The sequence below is a fragment of the Miniopterus natalensis genome, chromosome 7 (genome assembly GCF_054644295.1).
Source record: "Miniopterus natalensis isolate mMinNat1 chromosome 7, mMinNat1.hap1, whole genome shotgun sequence".
In the NCBI taxonomy this organism is placed as follows: domain Eukaryota; kingdom Metazoa; phylum Chordata; class Mammalia; order Chiroptera; family Miniopteridae; genus Miniopterus; species Miniopterus natalensis.
The window spans coordinates 1500541-1526520 of NC_142087.1; the positions used below are offsets into that span (position 1 = coordinate 1500541).

Below are 25980 nucleotides of genomic sequence, written 5' to 3' on the forward strand. Positions count from 1 at the left end.
GCAAAACAGAGAATAAGAACATCAGAGTCAGAGTTGTAAAGATTAAATGAGATACACAGAAGTGCTACGCATCACCTTCATGTAGGCTAAGCCCTCCAAGCCATCATTATCACCATGGAAATTTTGTTTTCACATGAGGAAAGCTTATTTTACATGTTGATTTTCTTAAAAATACAGAATTGTACATAAAGGGTACAAAGTAAATTTAAAAACAAGTATACACAGAAAAAACTGACTTTAGGTGATCAGATTCTCAGTGGTTTTCTTCTTACAGCTTTCTGAATTTTCCAAATATCTACACTGGACTTTCCTTATAACTTAAAAAAAAAATCTGCAGATAATTTACCCATAGGCTTCTGCTAATAAAAAGCATTCAGTTTCAAAACTTAAAATTTAACCAAAATATAGAGATTACCTTTTGTGCCTCAGGAGTTTAGACATGCTGGTAAAGGTCCAGCCACAACTGTCAGAGTCACAAATAAAAGGTCTTTCACCTTAGAAAAGAAAAAGTTATGCCACGTAATTATAAATGCAAACTACTACAAAGACAAATCTTGGGTACAAATGACACTGTATTCTTTAGCTCATTACCTGTATGACTTCTCAGGTGTATTTTCAGGCGACAGGCTTTGTCGTACTGTTTGCTGCAGCCAGGAAAGGAGCAAGAAAAGAGCTCCTGTTCTCTGAAGTGGGCACGGTTATGGGAAAACAGAGCACTAACCGTGATGAAGGTCTTCTCGCAGCCTAAACAAAGAAAACACAAACCTGCTCACTGGTGTAGAAAAATTACAGAAGACAGCTACACTACCAATCTTCTAGGAAACTACTGGTACTGAAGCAGACAAGGAAATGATTCAGAAGCACCTCTACAGTTACTACCATTGACATCTGGCTTTGTAATAGCTAAAACAGGGGTGGCTACGGGCAGCCAACAAACACACACAAACCACCTGTTTTGATGTGACTTAAGAGATGAAGGACCTGATCAAGGAAAAGTCCTCCAATCACAGCCATCTGCTCCAGTTCTGTGGCACAGATGATGCATATATTTTGTGAACTCAAATGTCAATGCTGCCAGTATGAGACTCAAGAAAATTCAATGAGAGAAATTAGATGCTAAGGAACAACACTTTTGTCTGTTGAGCTTGGAAAGGCCACAAACCATCATACCTGAGACTTTTTAACCCCTTGGGGTGATGCTACATCCTTTACACTTATAAATGTCCTCCCTGACATCCTCTGCAATGGGCAGCCCCCACCTCTGTCACCTGGCTTCTTTTTTTCCTGTTGCCCATTTCCTGAAGGCTCTCTGTTCTGTTAAAGCTTACTGGAGTCATCTTCACTCACATGGTCTTTTCCATCACTTCCATCTTCAGCCCCCAGTTGAGCCACCAGCCAAAGAAGCCTACCTGAGCAACTCCCAGACTTTCCACACCAATAGTTCTCCTTTGACCAAAATATCCAGTGCTCAAATAGGGTGGAAAATACCAGGCTGCAAGATGCTTATCAGATGTCTTCATAGCAGCTCTTCTCAGAGCCTTTAACACACTACCACAGTGCCTGTAAACCACCCAGCAGATACGTACTGTACAGCTCCACATGAAAGTACTGGCCCGAGGAACCCTACTCTTCCTGGCAACACTGAATGGGGAAAATCAACCTCTCTAAATGCCCTATAATCATCCTCTTTGCCATAAATCTACACACACACACACACACACACACACACACACCACCTTTCCCTGTTTGGGGCTTTAGTGAAGTCATACACTTGGTCAGGTAAATATGAGGATGCTGAATCTCTACCTACATAAGAATGAACCACCCTTCTCAAATCGACAACTCAGCCCTTTATTCTGCCTCTGCATCTAGAGCTTCCTCACCATTCCAACTATTACTACCTAGATCAGCCCTAAGGAAAGTCGTATCTGGAACATTTCTTGGGGCTTCACTGATCCCTCTCCTGCTTCTACCCCATCTCGAACACCGAAACCCTGGTGATCACCTAGCTCAAAACTTCAAGGAAGACCTCACACTATAAAGCAGGCTGGATTCCCAATTTTCCTAGTATTATACTCAGAATCATGCTCTCTTTGTATTTTACTAGGAAGCAGTCTTTAAGCCACTGTCAGATTCCCAGGGTGTACAACTGAAAAAGGTTTCCAATCAGTGGCCTAAAGCCATATTCTTCTCCTCGAAGAGGGACACACAAAACAATCTACAGCATGTGGGAAGAAAACTCTAGAGACTCTTGTTTTTCATTTCACTCTTTCAAAATCCCTATACTTGAATATATTTTATAACGTATACATTAAGAGAGCACTAAATATATACATGTCAATACACACACGGGGCCCATACTAGGTGCATGCTTGCCTTTTTGTTTTAATGAACTGGCGGTGGAAGGTCCTTCACCCTATCTTGGCCCTCACCACAGCCCACATTCCCTGTCGTTGCTCTACAGTTTCACCCACCAGTGATGTCTCCTACCCTACTCCCCCCAAACCAACTCCCTCCCAAGAAGGAATGTTCTCAACCTCCCTGGAGGCACTATCTTAGAGCACCTACACCTGCCTATCCCGGTGAAGAGTTCACTGAGTTCATTGTGTTGAAATGAAGCTATCTCCCCACCACTCTAGGCAATCACTGCGGAGAAAGAACCACCACTGGATTTCTTTTCCACAATGCTCAGCCTCAGTCACTTTATCTATAAAATGAGGACAATTTTAAGAACTTGACAAAACTGTCTAGTCCAAAGAACGGTATAAAAGGCACAGAATCTGTGCTACACCATTTAAAGGTGCTACATCTAGCCACTCATCCGTGTTCCTCCAGCACCGTGTGCGCGCCCAACAAATATCTGAGGGGTGAATATTTCTAAATGATGAGACCGAGGAAAATAAAGGCCTGTCTCACAACAAATCTCTGAGAAGATGAGTTATTTCTTTCACTAATCAGAAGAACCTTCAGAGAGACCTGTTGCAACCACCACGGGGAAGGACAACTGTGATTACTTGCGGTACCTCGCTGTCGTAATCCCCACAGTAATGCAGGGCTCAGGTACCCTGGGAAGACGCAAACACCAAACATAGGAGCGCTTCCGTTCCCGCCCCTCATACTTGGCCCACCAAGTTTAAATCTTGCCCAACCCAGCCACCACACCCACTATGAGCGACTGGGTTTGGACCTGGAGCCAAGGAACCCCGACCCCGCCGCAGCCCGCCCGCAGGCCCTGGGTTACCAGGAAAGTCACACTTGTAGGGCCTCTCCGGCTCGAAGTGGCTGCGCTGGTGGGAGCTGAGCTTGGCTTGCGTGGGGAAGCGCTCCGCGCACACCTCGCACTTGAACAAGTTCTCCTGCTCGTGGCCCTTCATGTGCGCCTTGAGGTTGTACACCGTGGTGAACTTCTTGCCGCAGCCCCCCACCGGGCAGCCGAAAGGCCGCAGCTTGTCGTGCGACTGCAGGTGCCGCTTGAGCTTATAGGAGGTGGTGAAGGCCCAGCCGCAGCCGTCCAGGGGGCACTTGAAGGGCCGCCGGCCCTGGCTGCTGCCGTGCGTCAGCAGGTGCACCTTCAGCTGGTGCTTCTTGGCGAAGGAGAGCGCGCACTGAGGCTCGGGGCAGCGGTAGCCGAGCGTGCCGGGGGCCGGGGGACCGCGGCGGCCCTCGGCCCGGCTCGCGGCCTCCTCGCCCCGCTGCGCGGGCGGGCCCCGGGGCGGCGGGCCAGGGGGCGGTGGCTGCGCGGCGGCCAGAGTGAAGACGCCGTGGTCGAAGCGCACCAGCAAGTCCTGGCTGCCTACGGTGACGGCGTTCGCGAGGGCCGCGCCGGGGGCGGCGGCAGCGCCGCTGGAGCCCTGCCGGGGCCGGCCGGCAGGACTCGAGTCGGCGCCGGACTCAGCCTCCCGCCGCCCGGAGGCCTCGGCCGCGCCGCCGCGCGGCACTTCTAGCAGCACCACGAAAGAGTCGCCGCCGTCCTCGAGGGGCGGCGGGCTCGGCCCGGGGCCCGCCGCTGCCGCCGCCGCAGCCCGGGCCTCCCCTCGCCGCGGCCCCGACCCGCCATCTTCGGGACCACGCAGCAGCAGCAGGCGGCGGCGCGCAGAGCCGGGGCTGGGTGGTGGTCCCGGGCCTCGGCGGAGTCGGCCCGGGCCGCCGCCGCCGCCATGTTGGGCTCCGCGCGGGGTCGGGGCTGCGAGCAGCGCAGGGAGATCCATCTTGGGCCCAGCAGGGGCGTCGTAGCCGCACCTCGGAGGAAGCGCGGGCCGCCCCGCCCAGGCGTGCGCGACGCTGTGCGACGGCCACGGCGAGTCCGCGCTAAAGCCCGGCGCGGAGGCGGGCCCGGAGCCGCGCGTGCGCGTGAGCCGCGGGGCGGGGCGTGCGCCCGCTGGCCGCGCGGTGTCCGCTGCTCGCGCGCCGCCCCCGGGACCCGGGCAGGTCCTGTACCTCGGGAGCTGCGGCTTCCTTGCGGGGGCCTAGGCTAGCCTGACTCACAACAGTCCTCATTCATCTGGGTAATGGGTTAACAGTGGCCGCCGCCAACCTTCACGCTCGCAGCGTGAGAAAACCTAGGCACAGAGAGATCGAGTCCCTTGCCAGAGATCGCACAGCCGGGACCTGGGAGAGCCGGGGCTGGGACACTTAGTTCCTGGCGCTGAGCCTGAACCTCCTCCTCGGGCAGCTGGCCAAACTGCGAGCAGACCCTCCACTGGCCTTTGGCCACAGGCCTCGCTTGCAGAGTCCGTTCCTGGAACCTCCCTGATCAGACCCCCGCTGACGCTTACAAGTCGAGTAAACTCCCCACAGCCTCAGCCGTAGCCCTGTTACTCACTGTTGCCTCAACTCAGCCGTGACCCTGCCTCCTTCCCCACACGCCTGCACCTGCAAATCCAGTCTGGAGTCCCTCCGCTTTTCATGTCACCCCCGCCCTGATCCAAACCCCTATTTCACTGCTAGGTTCTTAGGAAAATAACTCCGTACCAGGTTCTCAGCCTCCATCCACCACTCAATCTATTCTCTACAGGACAGACTTTTGTGATCTTCCAAAAATGCAAATCTAATCATGCTCTCCTCCATGCTCCCAGTTTCTCTGATGGCCTTGCTGGTATCCCCCCCCCCCCCCCCCCTTACACACCTCTTTGCCTTCATTTCTCACGCGTTAGCCCTCACTCTACAATATCACAATATCACTGCCCCAACAGGCCAAGCTCGGTCCAGCCTCAGAGGCTTTGCACAGCTGGTCTCCGATTCTTCTGGGAAGTCTTAGCTGGCCTTCTGATTCAAAGTACACCCTCACTCAGACCCTTATTCTCCACCTCCCCCTTTGTTTCTCCTTATAGCTCTTAGTTGCATTGTGGTGCTTTGGGTTTTTGTTGTTGTTGTTCTGTCTCTTTCCCTGATAATTCATTGTCTGTGTCTCCTCTAGAATGTAGACGCCTTGAGGACAGGAACTGTGTCAGTTCCTTTCAGATCTGTATGCCCAGAGGGTAGCAGCAAAGACTCTCAGTAAATACATATTGAACAGATGAATGGTTTACTATGAAAAGTGCTTCAAAAAATAATGTACATCAATAATATTGAAAATAATAGGAAACATCTTTATATGTATATGTATGTTTATGCCAAAAATATATTGTTCCAAGACCATTCAGAGGAGGAAAGAAATCTTTTCAACAAATGCTACTGGGACAACTGGATATCCACATGTTAAAAAAAAAAAAAAAAAAAAGAATTTGGACCTCCTACCTCACACCATACACAAAAAGTAATTCAAAATGGATCAAAGACCTCAATGTAAAAGCAAAAATTATTAGAAAAAAACATAAGTGTAAATCTGTGTGATCTTGGATCAGGCAATGGTTTCTTAGATATGAAACCAAAAGTACAAACAATGAAAGAAACAAATTAGGCTTCATTGAAATTAAAAACTCTTTTGGGTCAAAGAATACCAACAAGGAAGTGAAAAGACAACCCTCACAATGGGAGAGAAATTTGAAAATCTACTATCCAGAATATATTTTTAAAACTACAACTCAACAAAAAGACAACCCAGTTTAGAAATAGACAGAGAATTTGAATAGACATTTCTCCAAGTGAAAAATACAAATGGTCAATAAGCACATGAAAAGAGTCTCAACATCATTGGCCATTAGAAAAATGCAAATCAAAACTACGAGAGAGACCACTTCACACTCAGTAAGATAGCTATAAATTTTTTAAATGCAAAGAATGTGTTGGTGAGGATATGGATAAATTAGAATCCTCATACATTTTTAGTGGGAATTTAAAATGGTGAAACCACTGTGGAAAAAAGCTTGACAGCTCCTCCAAAAGTTAAGTATAAAATTTCCACATGACCCAACAATTCTACTCCTCCTACACATACACCCAAGAGACATGAAAATACATTCACACAAAAACTTGTATGTGAATGTGTTTACAGCAGCATTATTCATAATGCTACACAATAAAAAATGGAAACAACCAAGTATCCATCAACAGATGAACGGGTAAACACAACGTTGTCTGTCCACACAATGGAATATTAGTCAGCCATAAAAAGGAATGAAATACAGATGTCTGCTACAACATGGATGAACTTTAAAACATGCTAAGGGAATGTGGAATCTAAAGAACTTAATAAATTGATGAACAGAATAGATTCAATGACATGGAAGCATAGATGAGGCTGATGAATGTCAGAGGGATGGAGGAGGGTGGGTGGGTGGAGGGGGAGAGAGTAACCAAAGAATTTATGTGCATATATACATAACCCAAGGACATGGACAATGGTGAGGAGAGGGACTGGGGAGGGGGAAGGAACGGGGTGGAACGGGTCATTGGGGAGAAAAAGGGACATCTGTAATACTTTAAACAAGAATAAAACTTAAAAAAAAACACACAAAAAAAACCATGCTAAGGTAAATAAGCCAGGCACAAAAGACCACACACACGGTATGATTCAATTCATCTTAAATGTCCAGAATAGGTAAATCCATAAAGGCAGAAAATAGTGGTTGCCAGGGGGTGGGGGAGAGGGAGAATTAGGACTGACTGCTAATAGCTGCAGGGTTTCTTTTTGATAGTGGAAATGTCCTGGAATTAGTGATGATAGTACAGAACACAATGAGTACACACAACACACACTTTAAAATGGGGATTTTTATGTTCTGTATGTCTCCACTAAAAATACATTGTTAGGAAAATCAATGTAAAACATTCCTTAGGAGGATCTGTTTATGTAGGAGGGAAAACTACATATGTTCATGTGCTTGCATATCCTTAGAAAGTTTCTACAAAGATACGCAATACACTGCTAGTCACTACTTGTGACTACTTATGAAATGGGATGGAAAAGGGGTCCTTTCACTTTAAACTTAACTTCCATGCCATTATTTGATTTTGTTGATGCCCAGCTCAGCCAGTATTCACACAAGCCAACCTCCAAAGCTCCTGGAGTCTACTCCATAGCAAGCTTGAGGATGTAGCCCCAAACAAGACCTGCACTGCCCTCCCAGGTTCCCAGGGGAGCAACACGGTCATGGAGAAATGGCTCCACCTCCCTGGGCTTCAGCTGGCTCATCTGTGGAATGGGGACGGCAATAGCCCACCCTGTAGGGTGCTGTGAGGCCAAATGAGGGTGTGGAGCTGCTGACCTAGGAGAGGGAGGTGTGCAGGGGAAGGCGTGGTGGGGCTGTGAGGGTGAGGACAGGGACCAAGGGGGACGTGGGGACCATCGCAGGCTCTCAGACTTGGACTCATGGCCGCAAGGCCTGCTGGAGCATGTGCTCGTCTGCCACCTTGTGTGGCAGTGTCACCACCAAGCCCTTGTTCTCCTGCATCGTCTGGCAGATGATCTCATAGGCCTTCTGGTTCCCGGACCAACAGCGGCGGGCCACCTGTCAATGGTGTGCAGAGAGGGCTGTGCTGTAGCTGGTGCCAACATCACCAGGTTCCCAACAAGGCATTCTGGACACACTGGGCCTGGGCTCAAACCCCCCGGGGGACGCTCTGTGCTATGGGTGGGGTCAGTCTGTTCTGGCCCCACCCGAGACTCAGACCTCCTCCTCTCTTGGCCCGATTACTACTTACCTGCCTCTCTGATCTAAAACCAGCTTTCCTTCCACCTAGCCTCCCCGCTCCACGCAGGGGCGCAGGCCAGGCACTCAGGAGTCATCCTCAGCACCCCTCCTCTCTGGCCTCATAGAAAGGACACCCACCTTGGATCAGCCTTAAACCGTCTCCATCCACTGCCTTCCCATCTCCATCATCAGGGCTCCCAGGGTGACTATAATGGCACCTCGCCCGCCTCCCTGCTGTCATTCTTGCCGACCCACACCTCCTGGCCCTCCCATGCCTCCCCCAGTCCATCCTCTCACTGCTTCACTGCCTTCAGGATGAAGACTTTCCTCTGCTGGGGGATCCCAGAGAGTTGGCCCCTCCAAGAAACCCTTCACCTCCACTCTCACATTTACTCTCTGGACCACCCAATTCTCTGGGCTCTTGTGCTCAGCTCCCTCTTTCGATCACAGCCGCACACACCCTTCCTCATTACCACCTGACTTCCCATGTGTTCCCCCTTTCAGGCTGCCTGTGATGTGGTCCAAGAGAGGAAGGAGCCCCTGCCACACACACACACACAGAGGCCACCCTGGATCACAGCAAAGCTAATCATAGCTGCACAGCCAGAGGCTGTTCTAGCATAGATCCTGCACTCTCTGACCAGCCTCAGAGATGGTGGAAAGATGAGGCTTTAAAAGGAGGCCTCTCCTACCAGCATTGGGGGTGCTCTCACTGGGAGGGCAGGGTCGGATGCTAGGGGCCCCCTGTGTGGACAGAGGCTGGGCTGGAGGGTAAGCTCAGAGGTGGGGAGATGCAAAGGAACCTCTGGAAACAGCCCAAGAGAGATGCAGGCAGCTGACAAGGAGAGACACAAATGAGCAGGAATGGCAGGATGGGCTCCTGACCATTTTGGTAAAAGGGGCAGAACTCCATCTCAAGTCTGCAGTTGGAGGGGACAAAGTCACCAATGGAGAGAGAAGGCAGGGGAGAGGCTAGGGGTGACTTACTCCATTGGAGACGTCCCAACTGAGCATCATCTTGGCCTTCTGCTCAGCCTCCTGGGTCCCATCAAGCACGAGGCCGAACCCACCATTCATCACCTCACCCCTGGCAAGAGGCAAAAGAGTTTCCAGGTCACTTCTGGGTCCTGTGCCCTCTTGATAGCCTACAGATGCAGAAGCCTCACAGGTCTATGCTGTCCACTCATGCCTCTGTGCTTTTACCCCATGGACCCTGAGTCCACCTTCAGGATCCACTCGTGTGTCACATCTTGCTTGCAGCCTGACCTCCTGAGCATGACATGACCTCCTTCTGTGGTTCTGAGCGCTTCCTTGGGGCTCTCTTGTATCACTCAATTCAATTGTCACTCTTCCCAATTTTCTCTTTATGCTCTTTGTCTTCTTTATCTCTTCTTTCTACTTGCTTTAGGTGTATTTTGGGGTCCTGATTACTTGACTTGAAAACTGAGTTCCTTTCTTTTCAGCATTTGTTTCCTAATTAACACATTTCTCTGTTCTATTTTGACTGCCTTCTCTCACAGGTGTGATATGTTCTGTGCTGTTTCTTAACAGATGTCACTCGAACCTACTTGAGTGTGTTAGTGCTATTCCACTGTCCACACACTTGCCCGCGGTTTTCCTCCCTCAGCCGTGAGGACCCTCTCCTTCCTGGCACCCCTACACTTTTGTTCTCACCTTCAATGTCATTATCAAAGGCTGCTGGACCCAGCCGAAGTTCCTGCTCAGCTCGAATCACTATGCACTTCACATGTCCCCTTCAATGACACACACAGGAAATGCCCTGGGTCTTGTCAGTACCTTCCAGGGCTCTCCTGCCAAACACAGACGCTGGCAACCACAGCACACGGCCTTTCAGTACCCAGCGCCAGTGAATTTGCTCTTCTCCTTCCCACGCCCGGAAGGCACACCTAGTTTCTCTAGCCTCAGATCCCTCAAGATTGTCGGGCCTTAGCTGCTTCTCTGCCCAGCCTGCACCCTACTGATAACCTCAGTCAGTTCCCACCAGGAAGGCAAAGAGCCCTCTGCCCCAGGAGCCACCTGTGCTCACACTCTGGGCACAAAAGCTGCCCCTGCCTGGCTAGCCTGGTGTTGATGCCAGCCCATACCTGGCCAGCCCTATGCCTGCGAGCAGGCTCCCAGCATGTCTCTCGCCAGCCTTTAAGGTGGGATGCTCCGACTAGATTTAAGGTCATGACCATTCATTCACCGGTCAGAGGCTGATTGTTAGAGAAGAAAGCAGAAGGCAGCAAAAGTCACCAAAGAAGGACTCCCATGTGTCCTTCAACCGAAGAGGTCTTTTTGAGATTAGGACTACACCTTTCATTTGGGGATCCAGAAGCCCAGATGGTCAGAGACCAAAGATGCTCAGCTCAGGTGTCCTCTGCAAACCTTGCACCCCCATGGAGGAGCCCTGAGCATGCTGAGCCCAGGAAAATGGGTGCTAAAGGCAGCATTGTTCTCAGTGCAGTATTTGGATAAACTCACAGTGTTGGGACAACTAGCCCTTTGAGAAAAACAAAAGTAGAACCCAATATCACACATAAAGAAAAACAAAATCCAGATATACTAAAGAAGGAAATATTTAAAATTATAAGGTGAATAAAGGAAGTTTAGGACACTGTTTTTTTGTTTTGTTTTTAAGTCCGGAAAGGGAGAGGTTTTTGAAAGCAACATTTAAAATAATGGAAAGTCAGAACAGAAAAGCCACTGGAGAGAGATGTAAAACTCCCCTGTGAGGAGAGGGGGCCTGCCCAGGTACCCGTTCCAAAAAGCCCAGGTGTGGGGAGGGTGGTTCATTCTCAGTCCCCGACAGTAACTCCTTAGGGTCCTACTTGGGGCAGAGGCTGAGCGATACCATGGCGTGGGGCCTGCCTGTTTCTGCCTGACGCGGCTCCACAATGGCTCCCTGGGCTCCAGGGCTCCCTGCCAGCAGCAAGGCTGCTAGGTCTGCATGGAAACTGAGGGCTGCACTGACCCATCACTCTGCCTCCTCTGCACCTCCCCCTACCCTTCCTTTCCCAGGTGGTCTTCCCCAATAACCCTTCTGTACACGCCCAACCCGACCTCAGCACCTGCCTCCTGGGGAACCCAGACTGCACAGATGCTTTAAACAAAGTTCAAAGACTAGTGACACAAACCCAATACATCCATCTTATCTCTAGAATAGATGAAGAATGCCTGCAAATCGATAAGAAAAAGCCCACAACACAAAACCAAAAACTCAGAGTAGGCAATTCAAATCAAAACAAGAATTTCTCACTTCTCGCACCCCAGGCTGGTAAATCCCATGTTAACACCCAGTGAGCACTGAGGAGGTTATGCAAACAGGAATCTGTATATCAGGAAATTTGGTGGCAGCTATCAAAGTTTAAAATGTCCACCTTGCCCAGCCGGGCGTGGCTCAGCAGTTGAGCGTCTACCTAGGATCCAGGCGATCCGGGTTCGATTCCCGGTCAGGGCACATGCCCGGGTTGAGGGCTGCAGCCAATCAATGACTCTCTCATCACTGATGTTTCTATCTCTCTCTCCCCCTCTCCTTTCCTCTCTCTGAAATCAATAAAGATATATTAAAAAAATAAAAAATAAAATAAAATGTCCACCTTTTTTGAACCTGAGATTACAAATAGCATGCACATGACAGAGGTTAACATTTACAGGAGGGACATCACGTTCTGGCCCTGTTCTGGCACCTTTACAAGACATTTGTGGTGCATTGGCACATGCATTCAGGCCAGGCCTCCCACAACCCCAGCTCACTGCGACACCTGGGCAAAGTTATTTATCTCTGCTGGGTAGTGCTTATGGCTTAGATGAGTCTGCTGTAGCAATCAGATGAGTTAGCACACAAATTTCTTAGAGGACCTTGCTCATGTTATGCACTATATAAGCCTTCGCTATTATTAACTCATCTAATTTTCACCGATAGGTGACACAGCAGTTGCTATTATTATGGCCATTTTGTCAATGAGAAGCAAAGCTCAACAGCTTAACTTGTGCAGACAAATCGACTTCAGAATCCGTGCTGTTCATTATGCAACAAAACTGTACATACAAAGATGCTCCCTGCTGCACTGGAGGTGGGAAGGGGTGAGGGAGATCTACGTGCACGGATGGCGGGAGCCTTCGATGCCCTGGCTACTCGGAGGGCCCTCGGTCCAGCAGAAGCAGCGTCACTGGAGCTGGTTAGAATGCTGAAGCTCACCCCCTCCAGACCTGCCTAGGCAAGGTCTCCATTTAACAAGCTCCCTGGGGAATCCTGGGCACTTTCAAGTTTGAGATGCCTTTTAAGAGGAAAAAAATGTGAGTATCTGGATAAAGATGGTTGATCGAATACATCAATTTATTCCTCAAAGACATGGGCCCTGGGGCCGGATCTGGGTGTAAGGACAGAAGGCACATCAGAAGGTGAGAGAGTAAACATGAATAAAAGATTGAGGATAAGTCTCAACATCCAACAGTGAGGCCCTGTCCCTCCCACCCCCACTCCCAGAACTGACCACACCATCCCTACAGGGCAGGAGAACCAACCAGCCCTCTCTAAATGAGTAGACAGACAGCAAGAGCAGCTGGACAGACCACACGAGGACAGATACCAAGTGAATAACCAGAAGGACGGGCTCTGTGGAGACAGAGGCAACAGAGAAAGGAGAAAATGACACACATGACACTGCTCAACATGAACTTGAGGTGTTCCCAAAAGAGCCCTGGAGAACAGCCGGGATATAAGGTGTTGATGCCAGCATCTTGCCAGCTTCTGTCCCTGTCCACAGAGTCTGGGGGCAGCCTTAGGGATGGGAGCAACTTGGGAATTTGCATTCCTTGTCCTTCGAGCTCGAGTGGTGGGGGGGCAGCAGTAGCCGAGCTGTCCCCTGCCCTGAGGCCCTTCGTGTTGTTGACTCTCAGCTGCTTTGCTCTTTCCCTTCTTGCCCTCTGTTGTCCCATTGACAATTTTGAGTGGATCCTGGGAGGCAACAGATCTGGGTCCAGATCCGGGCTCTACTACCAGCTCTGTGGCCTTGGGCAAGTTATTTCCCCTTTAGGGTTGCTCTTCATGTTCCCGAACACTGTCAATAAATGCAACACCAAAAGGACAGGTACCCAATAACCAGGCGCTCTTCTCCTGGTTTTCTCTAGCCTTTGTATCAGAAAGGACATGCATTCCAGTTACATTTTCCATTAATCAGAGCCACTTGACTGAGCTGCAGCTGGGAATTTGGGTCAAAGAGGCCCATCGGAATGCCCTGGGAAGCTCAAGTGCTGAAAGACTTGGCTCTGGAGGGCAAGGCCAGGCTTGATCTGGCCAAAACGGGCTCAGAAGTCAGTTCAGAGATGGCCAGGCACAGGAAGCTGTCCTCCTTTCAGAAGCTGCGCCCTGCTGCTCTGGGTAGCCAAGAATTCAACTTGTCCTGAGAGCTTCCCCACGTGACCCCACAGAGACAGACCCTGTGCAGGTGCAGCTCCTACAGCATCGTAACCTCTGGTGCCTCAGCTTCCTCATCTGTAAAATGTACTTTCCTTCTATGATTCGATGAAAGAGTGGATTCAAAGAGTCTAGAAAATGTTTGCCATGGGGTCCACGTGCAATAAGCATTACCTATTCATTATTCTTAGCAGCAGGTGTGATACTGTCAATTACAATAAGAAATATATAGGGTGTCCCCAAAAAATGTATATACACTCTAACAGCTGATAGCTCAATTCTGAAAATGAAATATATTTTAATAAACACTGCCTTTATAATTATTCAAAGTGTGTATATACATTTTTGGGGGACACCCTGTATATTTGGTCTTCATCCCTAATCTGGCACAGAACTACTGAAAGCCTTGGAATTCCTAAGTGTTGAGAATAATAAAGATGTCTTTTGTTATGTTAATGAGGTGACTACTGCCCCCCTCCCCAAGGATACAAGTTGGTTGCCAGGGGAACCAACCACAGAACACAGGATTGGAACTTTCAGTCCTACCCCGGACCTCCAGGGAAAGTGGAGGGGCTAGAGGTTGAATTGGTCACTGATGGTCAGTGATTTCATCAAACATGCCTATGTAATGAAGCTTCCATAAAAAACAAAAGGGACGGGGTTCAGACAGCTTCCAGTTGGGGGACCAGAATGCTTCCATGTGCCACTGTGTGGGGCCCCACACTCCATAAAAGCAGAAATTCCTGTTGAAACCTTGTCTTACGTATCTTTTCACCTGTTGATTTGTATCCTTAAATCTTCTTTGTAATAAATTGGTGATCTAGTTAGTTAAATGGGTTTCCTGAGTTTTGTGAGCCACTCTCACAAATTAATAGAACTCAAGGAGGGGGTTGTGAGAACCTCCAATCATTAGCAGTTCAATCAGGAGCAACAACCTGGGCTTGCTATTTGAAGTGAAGTGAAAACAGTCTTCTGGGATCTGAGGCTTTCTCAAGGTAGGTAGTGTCAGAATTGAGTTAAAATGTAGGTGTTGGAGGGAATTGTTGGGTGGTGTGAGAAAACCTATACATGTTGGTAATAGAATTGTAGTGGACATTTTTATGATAGAGCTGTTGATATAGCATAGTAAAAGCTAGGAAAATTCTAGGACAAGTGGAATAGGGAAACTGAGACAGATTGTTAAACAGCGGTTTGCGCCACCTAGTAAATCCTGTCTTTCCGAAACCAAAGACACTTGAGAGTAAATGGTTTGTGCTAGATGGGCCAGGTACAGAAACCCAGATACAGGAACACATCAGGGCAGGAAGCACCAGATGCCTAGCAAGGGGTGAAACTGAGAAAACAAAAACTTTGTCCTCAGGATAATATATCTCCCATTAGCATATTGCTGGTCATGCAGTTTAGACCCCTGAGTGTTCCTCCCTAAAGATAACATCTAGGCCTCAGTTGTATTTCAGCTCCGGGCCTTGATAAGCAAAACGAGACAAGGGACTCCCACAGGACCAGACAACATTGACTAATGACAGTGCCCTGGCACCGACCAATCAGTGGGGACCACGACCCTGAAAGAGCACAGCTGGAATGCTGATGAATATTCTATTGAGACACTCCCCTGAGACCTCCCCAAAGATTTCCAGCCTGCAAGGAAGAGATAAATAGCTCAGGACAAAGAACCCAGCTGCTCTCCACCCTGCCCCAGGGGAGCACGCCCCCCGCCAGCGCCATCTCCATCCCTCCAAAGGGACCCAGGAAGACTTGCAACCAGGGGAGCAATGGACAGCGACAGCTCATCCTGGGGCTTACCCCCTGAACCTGTCTCCAAGGTCCCCTTCTCTCTCACTTCTCAGGGAGCCAAAACAGCCCAGCCTAGGCTCTCCTGTTGCTTCTTCTATGCACCATCCTCATTTATATTTTTGCTGTGGTCAATAAATTCTTGCTTGCTTTTCTCCACTTTGTCTCTTGATTGAAATCTTTCCCTCAAGAAGACAAGAACCAAGGTCTCCCCATCTCCCCCATAACACTGTGACTGTCAGCTAGTAAGAGACCCTCCCAGAAACACAAATTTCCTAATTGTGAAGGTTAGAAATAGGACTGGCCAGGGCAGAGCCCTGAGCCAGGGACCCAGGAGAACAGAGAACCCAGGTCTCCTGCCTCCCTGCCTGTCTGCCCTGGGAATCTCAGGTGGAATGAAAAGAGAGCACCGTGAGAATTCCTGAGGAAATATCTGTGAAAGCAAAGTGAAACTGATGTAAAAGGGGCAGGCATGGTTCTTATAGCCTTCCTATCCTGTGTGACAGGTAAGACCCCAAAAGGAGGACTGGTTTGTGCAAGACACTCCCCCATGCTTCACCCCCAACGTTCTGCCCCCCAACTTCCAACACACAGGAGGAAAATGCCACAGTAAAGCCCTCAGCAGAGGGAGCTTGGGAGAGGCAGGGCCCAGGACCCTCAAGGAAATCCTCATGCCTTCCATGGGAGCCTGCACCCCCACCACCCTGTACTCCAAAACTTTCTTACCAGCCCACGCCCCCACCATTGTGAAGAGCAACCCAGGTGGCTCCTCGAAAGGCATCGCCCACGAAGTTCTGCACGGCCATGTCTGTGGAAACAAAGGCCACCACCAATTATTCCCTGAGTGAGGTGGGCCGGGTCCAGGCCAGGCTCTGGCCAGTACACAATTGGGCATCCACAGGCTCCACTGGCTGACCCTGTCAGGCCTGAAGGACAGATAGTGAATTAGGCACAGATGACTCTAGAAACAGCAATAATTTATATTTGCAAAGCTAAGCAAAAGCAGGAGAAATTGACAAATTCCCACTTACCCACTATAGTATCCTTCCCTATAATTATGCTCTCTAGCACTGAATGCCAGATAAAGTGCCCAGAAGCAGGAAGAAAATAGAATTAAAAGGGAGCTGGTAGTGATTTTAGTTTAGAGGTGTAGAAAGCCAAAGAGAATCACTCCCACCCTTAAAACAAACAAGCAAACAAAAGAATGGAGGTGGGAACTAATCACAAATGAATGACTTTTCTAGACCCCATCAGAGAACTGAGGTCCCAGGGCAACAAATTTGAAATCTGGAGAGAGACAGGCGTTGGCCAGAGAAACAGAATCCGACCTGGTCACCTTACAAGTATCTAAGAATTGATAAAGGACAAGCATGAGCCCTGGGACATGGATATAAGGGGGTTTGCACCCTTTGGCAAACTCTTGATTCCAAAACCTCCACTGGGTGCTCACAGAGAAGATCAGGGAGAATCCTGAGTACGCTTTTTTCTTGGTGCTGGGCTGTGAAGATTGGGAAGCACCATGAGCTAAGAAATCCAAGAAATGCAGCTCTAGAAGCTGGAGAAGGACAGGAAACAGATTCTGCCCTAGAGCCTCCTAAGACGTCATGGCCCGGCCAACACCTTGACTTGGGCCTATTAAAACTGACTTCTGACTTCAGAACTGTGGGAGAATACATTTGTGTTGTTTTAAGCCACTAAGTTTGTGGTGATTTATTACAGTGGCCACACAGTACAAACACAAACTATATTAATATCAGAGAATTTCAGAACCAGGAATATTATAAAAAATAAAGAGGGACATTACATAATGATAAAGAGGTCAATTCTCCAAAAAGATCTAATTAACCTAAATGAATGTGCACCTAACAATATAGCTTTAAAATACGAGGCAAGCCAGAGAGGAGTGGCTCGGTTGGTTGGGCGGCGTCCTGCACACTGAAAGGGTTGCAGGTTCAATCCCCAGTCGGGGAGCGTGCAGAGGGCAGCAATCAATGTTTCTCTCTCACATCTCTCCTTCTCTCTCTCTCTCTCCCTCCCTCCCTCCCTTTCTTTCTCTAAGCATGTCCTCAGGTGAGGGTTAAAGAAAAAGAAAAAGAAAAAGTGCCTCTGTCAACACAGCCTAAATTTAAAAAAAAAAAAAAAAAAAAGAGGGAAAATGGTTAAGAACTGAAAGAAGAAATAGGCACATCCACAAATAGATTTGGAAACTTCACCACTCCTCCCTCAGTAATTTATAGAATAGGCAGAAAATCAGTACAGATAGGCTACCTGAACAGCATTATCAACCAACCTGACCTAATTGACATTTTACGAAAAATTCACCAAATAACAGCAGAATACACATTCTCAAGTGCTCCAAGATAGACCACATTCTGGGCCATGGAATCCTTAACAAATTTAAAAGAACAGAAGTAATACACAGTAAGTTCTCACACCATAATAGAATTAAACTAGAAGTTAGTAATAAAAAGATATCTGAAAAATCCCCCCAAATTTGAAAATTAAAAAACATACTTCTAAATAACCCTTGGATCAAAGAAGTCTCAAAGGAAATTTAAAAATATTTTGAACTGGGTGAAAATAAAAATACATCATATAAAAATCTGTAGGATATAGCTAAAGTAGGTTCAGAGATAAATTTATAGCATTAAATACTTATATTAGAAAAGAAGAAGGTCTTAAATCAGTAACCTCAGCTTCTACCTTGCAGAAAGAAGGGCAAATTAAACCCAAAGCAGGCCAGAGGATGGACATACCAACGATTAGAGCATAAATCAATGAACTTGGAAGCAGACAAGCAATGGGAAGAAAATCACATGAACTAAAATCTTCTTTGAGAAGATTAATAAACTTGATAAACTTCTAGCCAAACTGACCAATAAAAAAGAAAGACACAAATGACCAATATCAGAAATGACAGAGGATATCACAGCTGACCCCACAGACAATAAAAAGCAAATAAAAGAATATCACTCTCCATAAATTTGATAACTTCCATGAAACGGACCAATTCCTTGAAAAAAAGGATGGTGCTCCTGAGTGCCCACCTCCTTCCCTTGGGACCCTGTCCATAATGGGAGGAGCCCTCAGGTGCCGGGAATGGGAAAGCCACCCAAGGAGTAGACATCCGCCTCTGTGAGGAAGACGATAATTACAGCAGTTGCAGAAGCAGCAGCAGTGAGAGCAGCGGTGGCGGCGAACTGTCACCGAACACTGGCTATGGGGCCCTGCTGGAGATGTGTCCATTCAGCTTATTCTTCACAACAACCCTATGCAGTAGATACCATTGCTTTTCCAATTTTACAAACAGGGTCAGTGAGGTTCAGAGACTTTAAGTACCTTGCCGAAGATCACCCAGCAAGTGATGGGGCCAGAAGCACACCCAAGTCTAGGGTATCCAACTGTCCCAATTTGCCTAGCACTGGCCCTACTTATTTACTTATTTATTCATTCATTCATTTATTTATTTTTAATCCTCACTCGAGGATATTTTTTTCCATGGCTTTTCAGAGAGAGTGGAAGGGGGAGAAAGAGAGAGAGAAACAGCGATGTGAGAGAGACACATTGATTGGTTGCCTTCCACACGCACCCTGATCACTAGGGCCAGGGATCAAGCCTGCAACCAAGGTATGTGCCCTTGGCCCAAACTGAACCCGGGAGCCCTCAGTCCACAGGCCAAGGCTCTAACCAATGAGCCAAACTGGCTAGGGCCACTGGCCCAATTTTAAAACCTGAGGTCCCATATCCCAGAACCCCCTCTGTTCTAGATTGGTCACCCTATGTCCTGCCTTTCAAATGCCAGCACATTTTTTGTAACATCATGACTAACTAAATGAATCAATTGATTTTTAAATAAAATCCAAATCCAACATTTTTTTAAAATGTTTTAAAAATTTTATCTTCCTCACCTGCACAGAAGGCAGAGCCGTCGTAAATGTTGGAGGTCTCCCTAAAGGGACTGTCCGTGCCACTCACATCATGGTGGTCTCGGCTCAGGACCACTGGGGCCTGCAGTGTGGAAGGATATGAAATGTCAGCCAACAGTGTCCACTACGGCTGCCCAGCAGAGGGCAGGGTTGAATCAGGCCATATTCAAATACCGCCCCCTGGAAAACAGACATTTAGCAAGAGGAAGCACAGATGTTTTTGATGTCTTCGGGTAGCTACTAATGGATTCTGCTTATTCCAGCACTTACTATATGCCCAGAAGGCCCTGCATAATATATCACTAAGTCTTCTCAACAACCCTATCCAGATAGGCACGACTGTTACCATGCCCATTTTAAAGAGAGGAAAACTAAGGCCCAGAGAGGATAAGAAACTTGCCCAACATCACAGAGATTGTAAGTGGGCAGGCTGGGATTTAAAGCCACACACAGCATACTAGAATCCGGGCTCTCCCTTCAGGCAGACTGGCCCCTGAGTCTGTGACACCACTGGGTGTCAGTTTTCCCAGCCCTCCCCAGTGGGCACGGACGTTCACAGACTCCTCATGCAATAGGAGGTAGCCTGCCAAAAGGGTAACTCCCCACTGCTATGAATCAAGGACACCTCCATGCCTTTCCTTGAACAGGCCAAATTTGCTTCCACCTCTCCACCTGTGTCCTGGGACCACCCAGGTATACCCTCTGGATATTCAGGCCTCAGTTCTACACCAGCAACTCAGAAAGGCCTGTCTTGACCACCCCACCTAGAGTCACCGCTCACCCCACCTAATCACACCCACTTTGTCACCTCACCTTATTTTCTTCAGAGTTTGTCGCCATCTAAAATTCTCCTTGAATTTATACCTTTAGTTGTATATTGTTAGATTCTCTTCAATAGTAAAGAGGTTAAGGTGGGGACTCTGTATATTAACTTCTTTGCCACATTGCCCCCAGTGCTTAGAACACACCTGGCACAGAGGAAGCTGTCAATCAGTAGACAGATGAAGGAAGGAAGGAAGGAAGGAAGGAAGGAAGGAAGGAAGGAAGGAAGGAAGGAAGGAAGGAAGGAAGGAAGGAAGGAAGGGAGGGAGGGAGGGAGGGAGGGAGGGAGGGAGGGAGGGAGGGAGGGAGGGAGGGAGGGAGGGAGGGAGGGAGGAAGGACACCCAGCTCTCAGTGCTGACCTCTGATCCCAGCCTGGGTGTGACTCTGCCAGCCATCCTGTGAGCACCCTGAGCACCGCGGGCTTTCAGGAAGCGCCCAACAGTGGTGCGCTCAGGTGGTGCTCCCTGAGAAAGGCCAGGCTGTTGATTTTGCTGCCAGTGCCACCCAGAACCATCCACAGGGACAGCCTTCACTTTCATCTATTTTGATTTCCTTTCCATGTCTGATCATTAATATTCCTGGTGCTTCTAAACAGAGGGCTGTCACAAGAACTCTGCAAGTGAGCCTAAAAACAGAGGGATGAGAGGTCCCTCTGAACAGCGTGCCCAGGGCTCCATGTCCTCCAAGGGGAGTCGGGCTGACTCAGAGGAAAAGAGGAGGTTTGTCATGGTTTGAAAAAGGTAAGTCAACAATTCATTGAATCCTTACTCCTATGCTTTGAGGTTAATATGATTCTCCTTCAACAGGAGCGAAACAGCCTCAGGAGAGGGCACATGACTTGCCCAAAGTCACATAGGGACCAGTGTCAGAGCCTGGGTTTGAGGACAGATCATCACTCCCTGAGCCCAGCTATCCGACCCTTAACTGACACATACACATACACAGGGCCCTGGGGCAGTGCTGGCGCTGACAGGAAAGAGCCAAAGGGAGGCCCCCACCAGCAGCACAGGAAATGTCACCTTTATCTTTCCCCGGGCGATGGCTTGGTTAAAGGCCACAGCAATGGCCACACGGCCTTTTTGGTCTGAGTACAGGATCCTTGCCTGGGAGCCCACCACCTGCAGAAAGAAAGGTGAAAGCAGGCACCTCAGTGACCTGGTGGTGCATGGGAAACAGTTGGGTGATATGTCCCACCAGCAGCCAGATGGTCGCCTCCAGGAAGGTTCTGGAGGACGCCCAAGGTACGTGGTAGCCCTAAAGTCTGTGGGCCTGAGGCAAGCTCACATCTAGCCCACCAAGCAACCATACCACCCTCTGGCTTGTCCACCTGCATTCTGCCTCTGAGACTCTGAATCACCCATCTCCAGGGATGTCACCTATTATGAGCATTACTCTGCTCAAGTCCTCCCAGTAATAATACTAACACTATCTAATGCACTTTTTTATTGTGCTTGACACAACTCCAGGACTTTACACAGGCATTCATTTGTGAGTTTTATGAGGAAAATGCTATTATCCTCATTGTAGGCTCTATTTTACAGATGAAGAAACTGGGGCCCAGGGAGGCTGAGCAACCTGCCCGTGGTCATTCAGCTGGTAGATGGCATGGCGGAGCATCTACACACTCAACCGCCAGGATGCAGCACCTCTGGGGAGAAAGGAATGGGGAGCTGTTCTTCAATGGGCACAGAGTTTTAGTTTGGGAATGGTAAAAACAGTTCTGCAGTCCCCACCCCACATCACATTCGTTTTCACACTCACCTGAGCACAGTCACAGTCACAGAAATGAGGCCAAGGCAACCATAGCCCTATCAGTGCCTCACCGATCAGTGCCCCATGCACTGACTGCCAAGGAGAGCCCACCCCAAGCACACTACCACAGCCAGGTGTAGTCCACTGTACAGATGAAACAGGAGGCTCAGAAAGGCTGAGCCAGGAGACCCACCTCTTGGGCCCTGTAGGGGCCACCTCTCAAGAGAACTATTTGAGTAACTGGGAAAAGAGCGACTTGACTGACCCTGGTCACTGTCCCAGGCCACCATTTGAAAGTCCTCTAGCTTCTCTGTCCAGCAGCCCCCTCGGTGAGGTAGCTGCTGGCTCTAGTGGGTTTGCCACCTAAGCAGTCTCACGGGGTGTGTTGGCACCCTCTTGGATCGCTCATCTACTGGCCAGGTGGGCAGTCCCATGGTCCGCCACCAGGTCAAGCCCTCACCAGCCGGTGCTTGGCAGCCTCCCGAATCCAGCGAATGTTGTCCATATATTGCAGCTTCACAGCTGGGTTCACTGCAAGGAGAGAAGGGGAGGGTGTGACAGGCGCCAGGAGTCTTGACCCTCCCTCTCACAGGCTGCTGGGCACAGGCACGTGTTCTTCACCCATCGCTGGAGCCCAGAAGCTGAGTCAGAGAGACTCCCTCCTCAGCACCACACTGGGCGGTCTGATTTTCTGAAGCAGCAATGCTGGTAGTCATGCAAATTAATGCACAGAAGTGTGCAGCCCACTGTCTGATACATTCATTCCTTCAATAAGCACAAGAAGCGACTGTGGTGAAACAACCTCCCCCCTCCACGTGAAAAGGCCGAACCAAAGCTCTGTAGCAGAAAATCCACAGCTCCATGGGACACTCTGACTGGAAGTAAGCAGAGTGGGCCTGGTAGCTGTGGGAGGCCAGAGGCTCAGAGGGGCCCAGAGGCGGCTACAGAGAATCAGAGGCACTGACCAACAGGCACAAACTGGAAGCCTGTGCCCCTCTGCCCACAAGGGCCAGGCGGGGAATGAGGAGAGGGGGTAGGGGGAAGGGCTGCCCTGCACTGCCAGGCAGGCAGGCTTACTGTGGGGGACTTGGGGAGCCACCCACCCTCCAGCATCTCCAGCCTTACCTCCGCCAGCAATGGCCTCCTCCAGCACAGACGTGGCCAGCTGATCTGTGACTGCCAGGTCCTGGGGGTCCCCTGATGTGCAGACCCAGCGGAAAGGCCCGAATCCCTGGGAGAATATATCCCTGCGGGGACAAAATGCCAATTCGCCTTCCCAAGCGGGCTGCACCCACTGGCGGGCCAGGAGCACCAGGATCCAGGGAGGGGAGAGTGGCGTGTGTTCCAGAGCTGTGTGTGAGCGGGGGCGGTGTTGGGGGCATTGTGTGTGGGCATGTGTAGTAAAGTGGGGGAGCGGCTTCAATGTCCAGAATTGTCACTGGAAGCCTCTACATCACTAACTGGAGAGGAAGTTTCAGAGGCCCTGCCTCCTCCAGCCCCCCTCTATTCTTTAGTCCCCTTTCCCCTCAGTCCCCCTCCTCCTCTACCTCTTTCCCTTTAGGCCCCCCCTTTCCTTCTCCCTCCTCCTTGGTTCCTCTCCCTCCAACTCCATCTTCCTCCCCTTAGCCCCTCCCCTCAGCCCCCTCTCTCCTCCACCTGCATTCCCCTCAGAACCCCCTTCTGGCCCCCCCTCTCCTTTCACCCCTCTCCCTGAGGCCCCCTTCCTTTCCCTCTCCTACTTTCCCTCCTCCACCCTCTTCCCTACCCTCAGTCTGCTCTGTCCCTCAGTGCTCTCCCCTCCCTCTAGCTCTCTGTCTGCCCTCTCAGAGCTGCTCCATCTCTAGCTGCAGGAGCAGGGAGCTGGGACACAGACAAGCAGAAATTCCTTAAATTGCTGTTATAGACAACCTGACAATCAGTCAAGGAAGGCTAAACAGGAGAAATAGTAAATGTGGGGAGTTGGCCAAATTTGCCTTGGGTGATCTGACCTTCCAGCATGAACTCCACCCCGAGAGAGGCAGCAGCCTGGGCCCTCCCTGGGTTCCCACTCACCCAGCCCCTCATGGGCTACACTACTGCTTCCCTCCCCAGAGAGTCCCCAGATGCCCCCACCCACAGGGAACCTGAGAAGGAGATGCCTGTCTTCTTGCCTCCCTCCCTCCCTGTTCCCACTGTGCTACACTGAGGGCCAGGAATCTTCCAAAAACATCCTGAGGCCTTCCCTCTCCTGTCCCTGTGTTGCCCCTGGCCTTGGCCTCCAAGCCTCCACCCTCAGCCGGGCTCCCTCCGGGTACCTCCCACTCCTCCCTACTTGTCCTGGGCCACTGGCTCCCCCGGACCTGCCCTGCACAGCCAGGTAGGCACAGGGGCTTCAGAGGACAGCAGGCCTTGCCCTCCATGAATCACGCCATCAGCACCCTCTTGGGCCCCTGGCCATGGCCATGGGATGCAGAGCATTTAGGGTGGTGGGTACTGAAGGTTGGGGGCTTTACCAGGAAGTGACCTCGGCTCCAGGCCCCTGCAGCCTGCTTGTCCTCTCACTGGGGCCCTGTGCAAGGTCTCTGGCGGTTTCAGTTTCTCTTCACCTGCATTCTGTGATGGCAACCCATGACCCGGTGTGGTGGCCACTCTGGGGCCTCAGCTGTGGTCAGGGGAGAGGCTTTTCTGACCTGAATGTCCAGGACCCAGACACTGGCAGAGGCCTCATCACTTACCCCATAATGTGCTGGACATAGGAGGGGTAGCGGAACTCAGTCTTTTCGGCACCTTTCTTCTCCACATCAGCTCCTATGGACAGAGCATCCTCACAGTCACCTGGAGGTGCCAAGGGCTGGCAGGCCCACCCCAAGGTGAGGACATACACCACCATGCAGATGACAATGTAAACAGAGCCCAGGGAAAGACTGCAGAGGCTCTGTCCTGATAGGGAAGCATTGCCAGGTCTCTTTTCAGGTAAAAAAAGAGCAAGTGCAGTACCATCTGGAGCTGATGTGCTCTCGGTACGCGGTAGGGGAGCATGTACACATGCCCATGTCTGCATCGTGCATGTCCAGGCGGGACCCCAGAGCCTGAAGACTCCAGGGTTGGGGGGAGAGCTGGTGCCAAAGATGGGCTGGGAGGGAGACCGTCAACTGTATATCTTTTGTACCTTCTGAACTTTACAATTCATGAATGAATCACCTGTTTTACAGAAAGGAGTTTCCTTTATGAAAAAATTAAGCTGCAGTTTTTTGCACTGGAGCTCATACCAAAGCATTGTACTCACTCTCTTTATACTGCTTTATATTTGTAAGGCAAATGGAGAAACTGAAGCCAGAGAGGTGAAGCTGGCAGGATCAGCTTCCAGAAGGCAGGGCAGGGGCACAGTGAAAACTGCTTGCCATGGCCCCTGCCTCCCCCAGTGCCCACAAGGCCACCCCTGGCTGGAGGGAAGGGAGTGTGCCCACTACCAGCCCAGGAAGAATGGGGCCTCCTCACCAAGCCTCCCTTCTCTCACCTGCTCTCTGGGCCTCCAAGAGGAAGGCATTGCCATAGTCCCAAAAGAAGAAGTTCTCCTTGGCCAGCCTGTTGATGGCTGAGACTTGCCTCCTCAAGCTGCAACAGGCCAGTAGTCAGCTGTCAGTTCTGCCTACCAGTGAGACTCTGAAAATGGGCCATCTCTGTCCCATCACTGTCACCCCCCCAGCTTCACCCCATGAAGCTCAGCCAGCTCTGCTGACTTCCACTGAATCTGACAGAAGAGGAGACAGAGGCTCAGAGAGGTTAAGGGTCTTACCCAAGGCCATACAGCTGGCCACTGGAGAACCAGGCAGAGGCCACAGCTGCTCAGTCCGAAAGCTCCTTCCAGTGTGCAGCCCCTGCCCCACACCCCTGCCCCACACCCTGAGCAGCCCTGAGATCTGCATCACCTTTCCTGGACCAGGCCCTTGAATTTTCCAGGATCAGAAGCCATGAGGCTCTGGGCCTCTGCAAAACCAAGCTGCACAGGATAATAGCCACCATTGAATGGGTTGTGGCAGGATGTCTGGTCTGACCCCAGGTCCACCAAGAGCTCCCCTGTCTTGTCCAATTCGTGGACCAGGCGCTCCCTAGAGAAGATGTCGGATAGTCAGTGTAGAGAAGCACCTGCCCAGGTCAGGGGCAGGCAGCATCTGGGACCTGAGTTTAGGGCTCAGCCAGGAGGAAACTATAGCACGT

The 25980-nt window shown here is 50.0% G+C and overlaps 2 protein-coding genes across 3 annotated transcripts in view; both read right to left on the minus strand.

Annotated features, from left to right (window-relative positions):
* The window catches only part of ZXDC (ZXD family zinc finger C), a 31336-nt gene extending 27101 nt beyond the window's left edge, over window positions 1–4235 (minus strand). For both annotated transcript variants that reach the window (XM_016197316.2, XM_087818678.1), the window contains exons 1-3: window positions 3242–4235; window positions 592–744; window positions 416–494 (exon numbers count right to left, since the gene is read on the minus strand). In XM_016197316.2, coding sequence (XP_016052802.2) covers window positions 416–494; window positions 592–744; window positions 3242–4208 — 1199 coding nt within the window. In that variant the 5' untranslated portion in view covers window positions 4209–4235. The remainder of the gene's footprint in view (window positions 1–415; window positions 495–591; window positions 745–3241) is intronic.
* A 3513-nt stretch (window positions 4236–7748) lies between these two features.
* Window positions 7749–25980, minus strand: part of UROC1 (urocanate hydratase 1) — a 31972-nt gene continuing 13740 nt past the window's right edge. The window contains exons 11-20 of the mRNA XM_016197363.2: window positions 25692–25871; window positions 25280–25377; window positions 24498–24570; window positions 22909–23030; window positions 22244–22314; window positions 21051–21149; window positions 19191–19290; window positions 16009–16090; window positions 9060–9159; window positions 7749–7889 (exon numbers count right to left, since the gene is read on the minus strand). Of these exons, the coding sequence (XP_016052849.1) occupies window positions 7749–7889; window positions 9060–9159; window positions 16009–16090; window positions 19191–19290; window positions 21051–21149; window positions 22244–22314; window positions 22909–23030; window positions 24498–24570; window positions 25280–25377; window positions 25692–25871 (1066 nt within the window). The remainder of the gene's footprint in view (window positions 7890–9059; window positions 9160–16008; window positions 16091–19190; window positions 19291–21050; window positions 21150–22243; window positions 22315–22908; window positions 23031–24497; window positions 24571–25279; window positions 25378–25691; window positions 25872–25980) is intronic.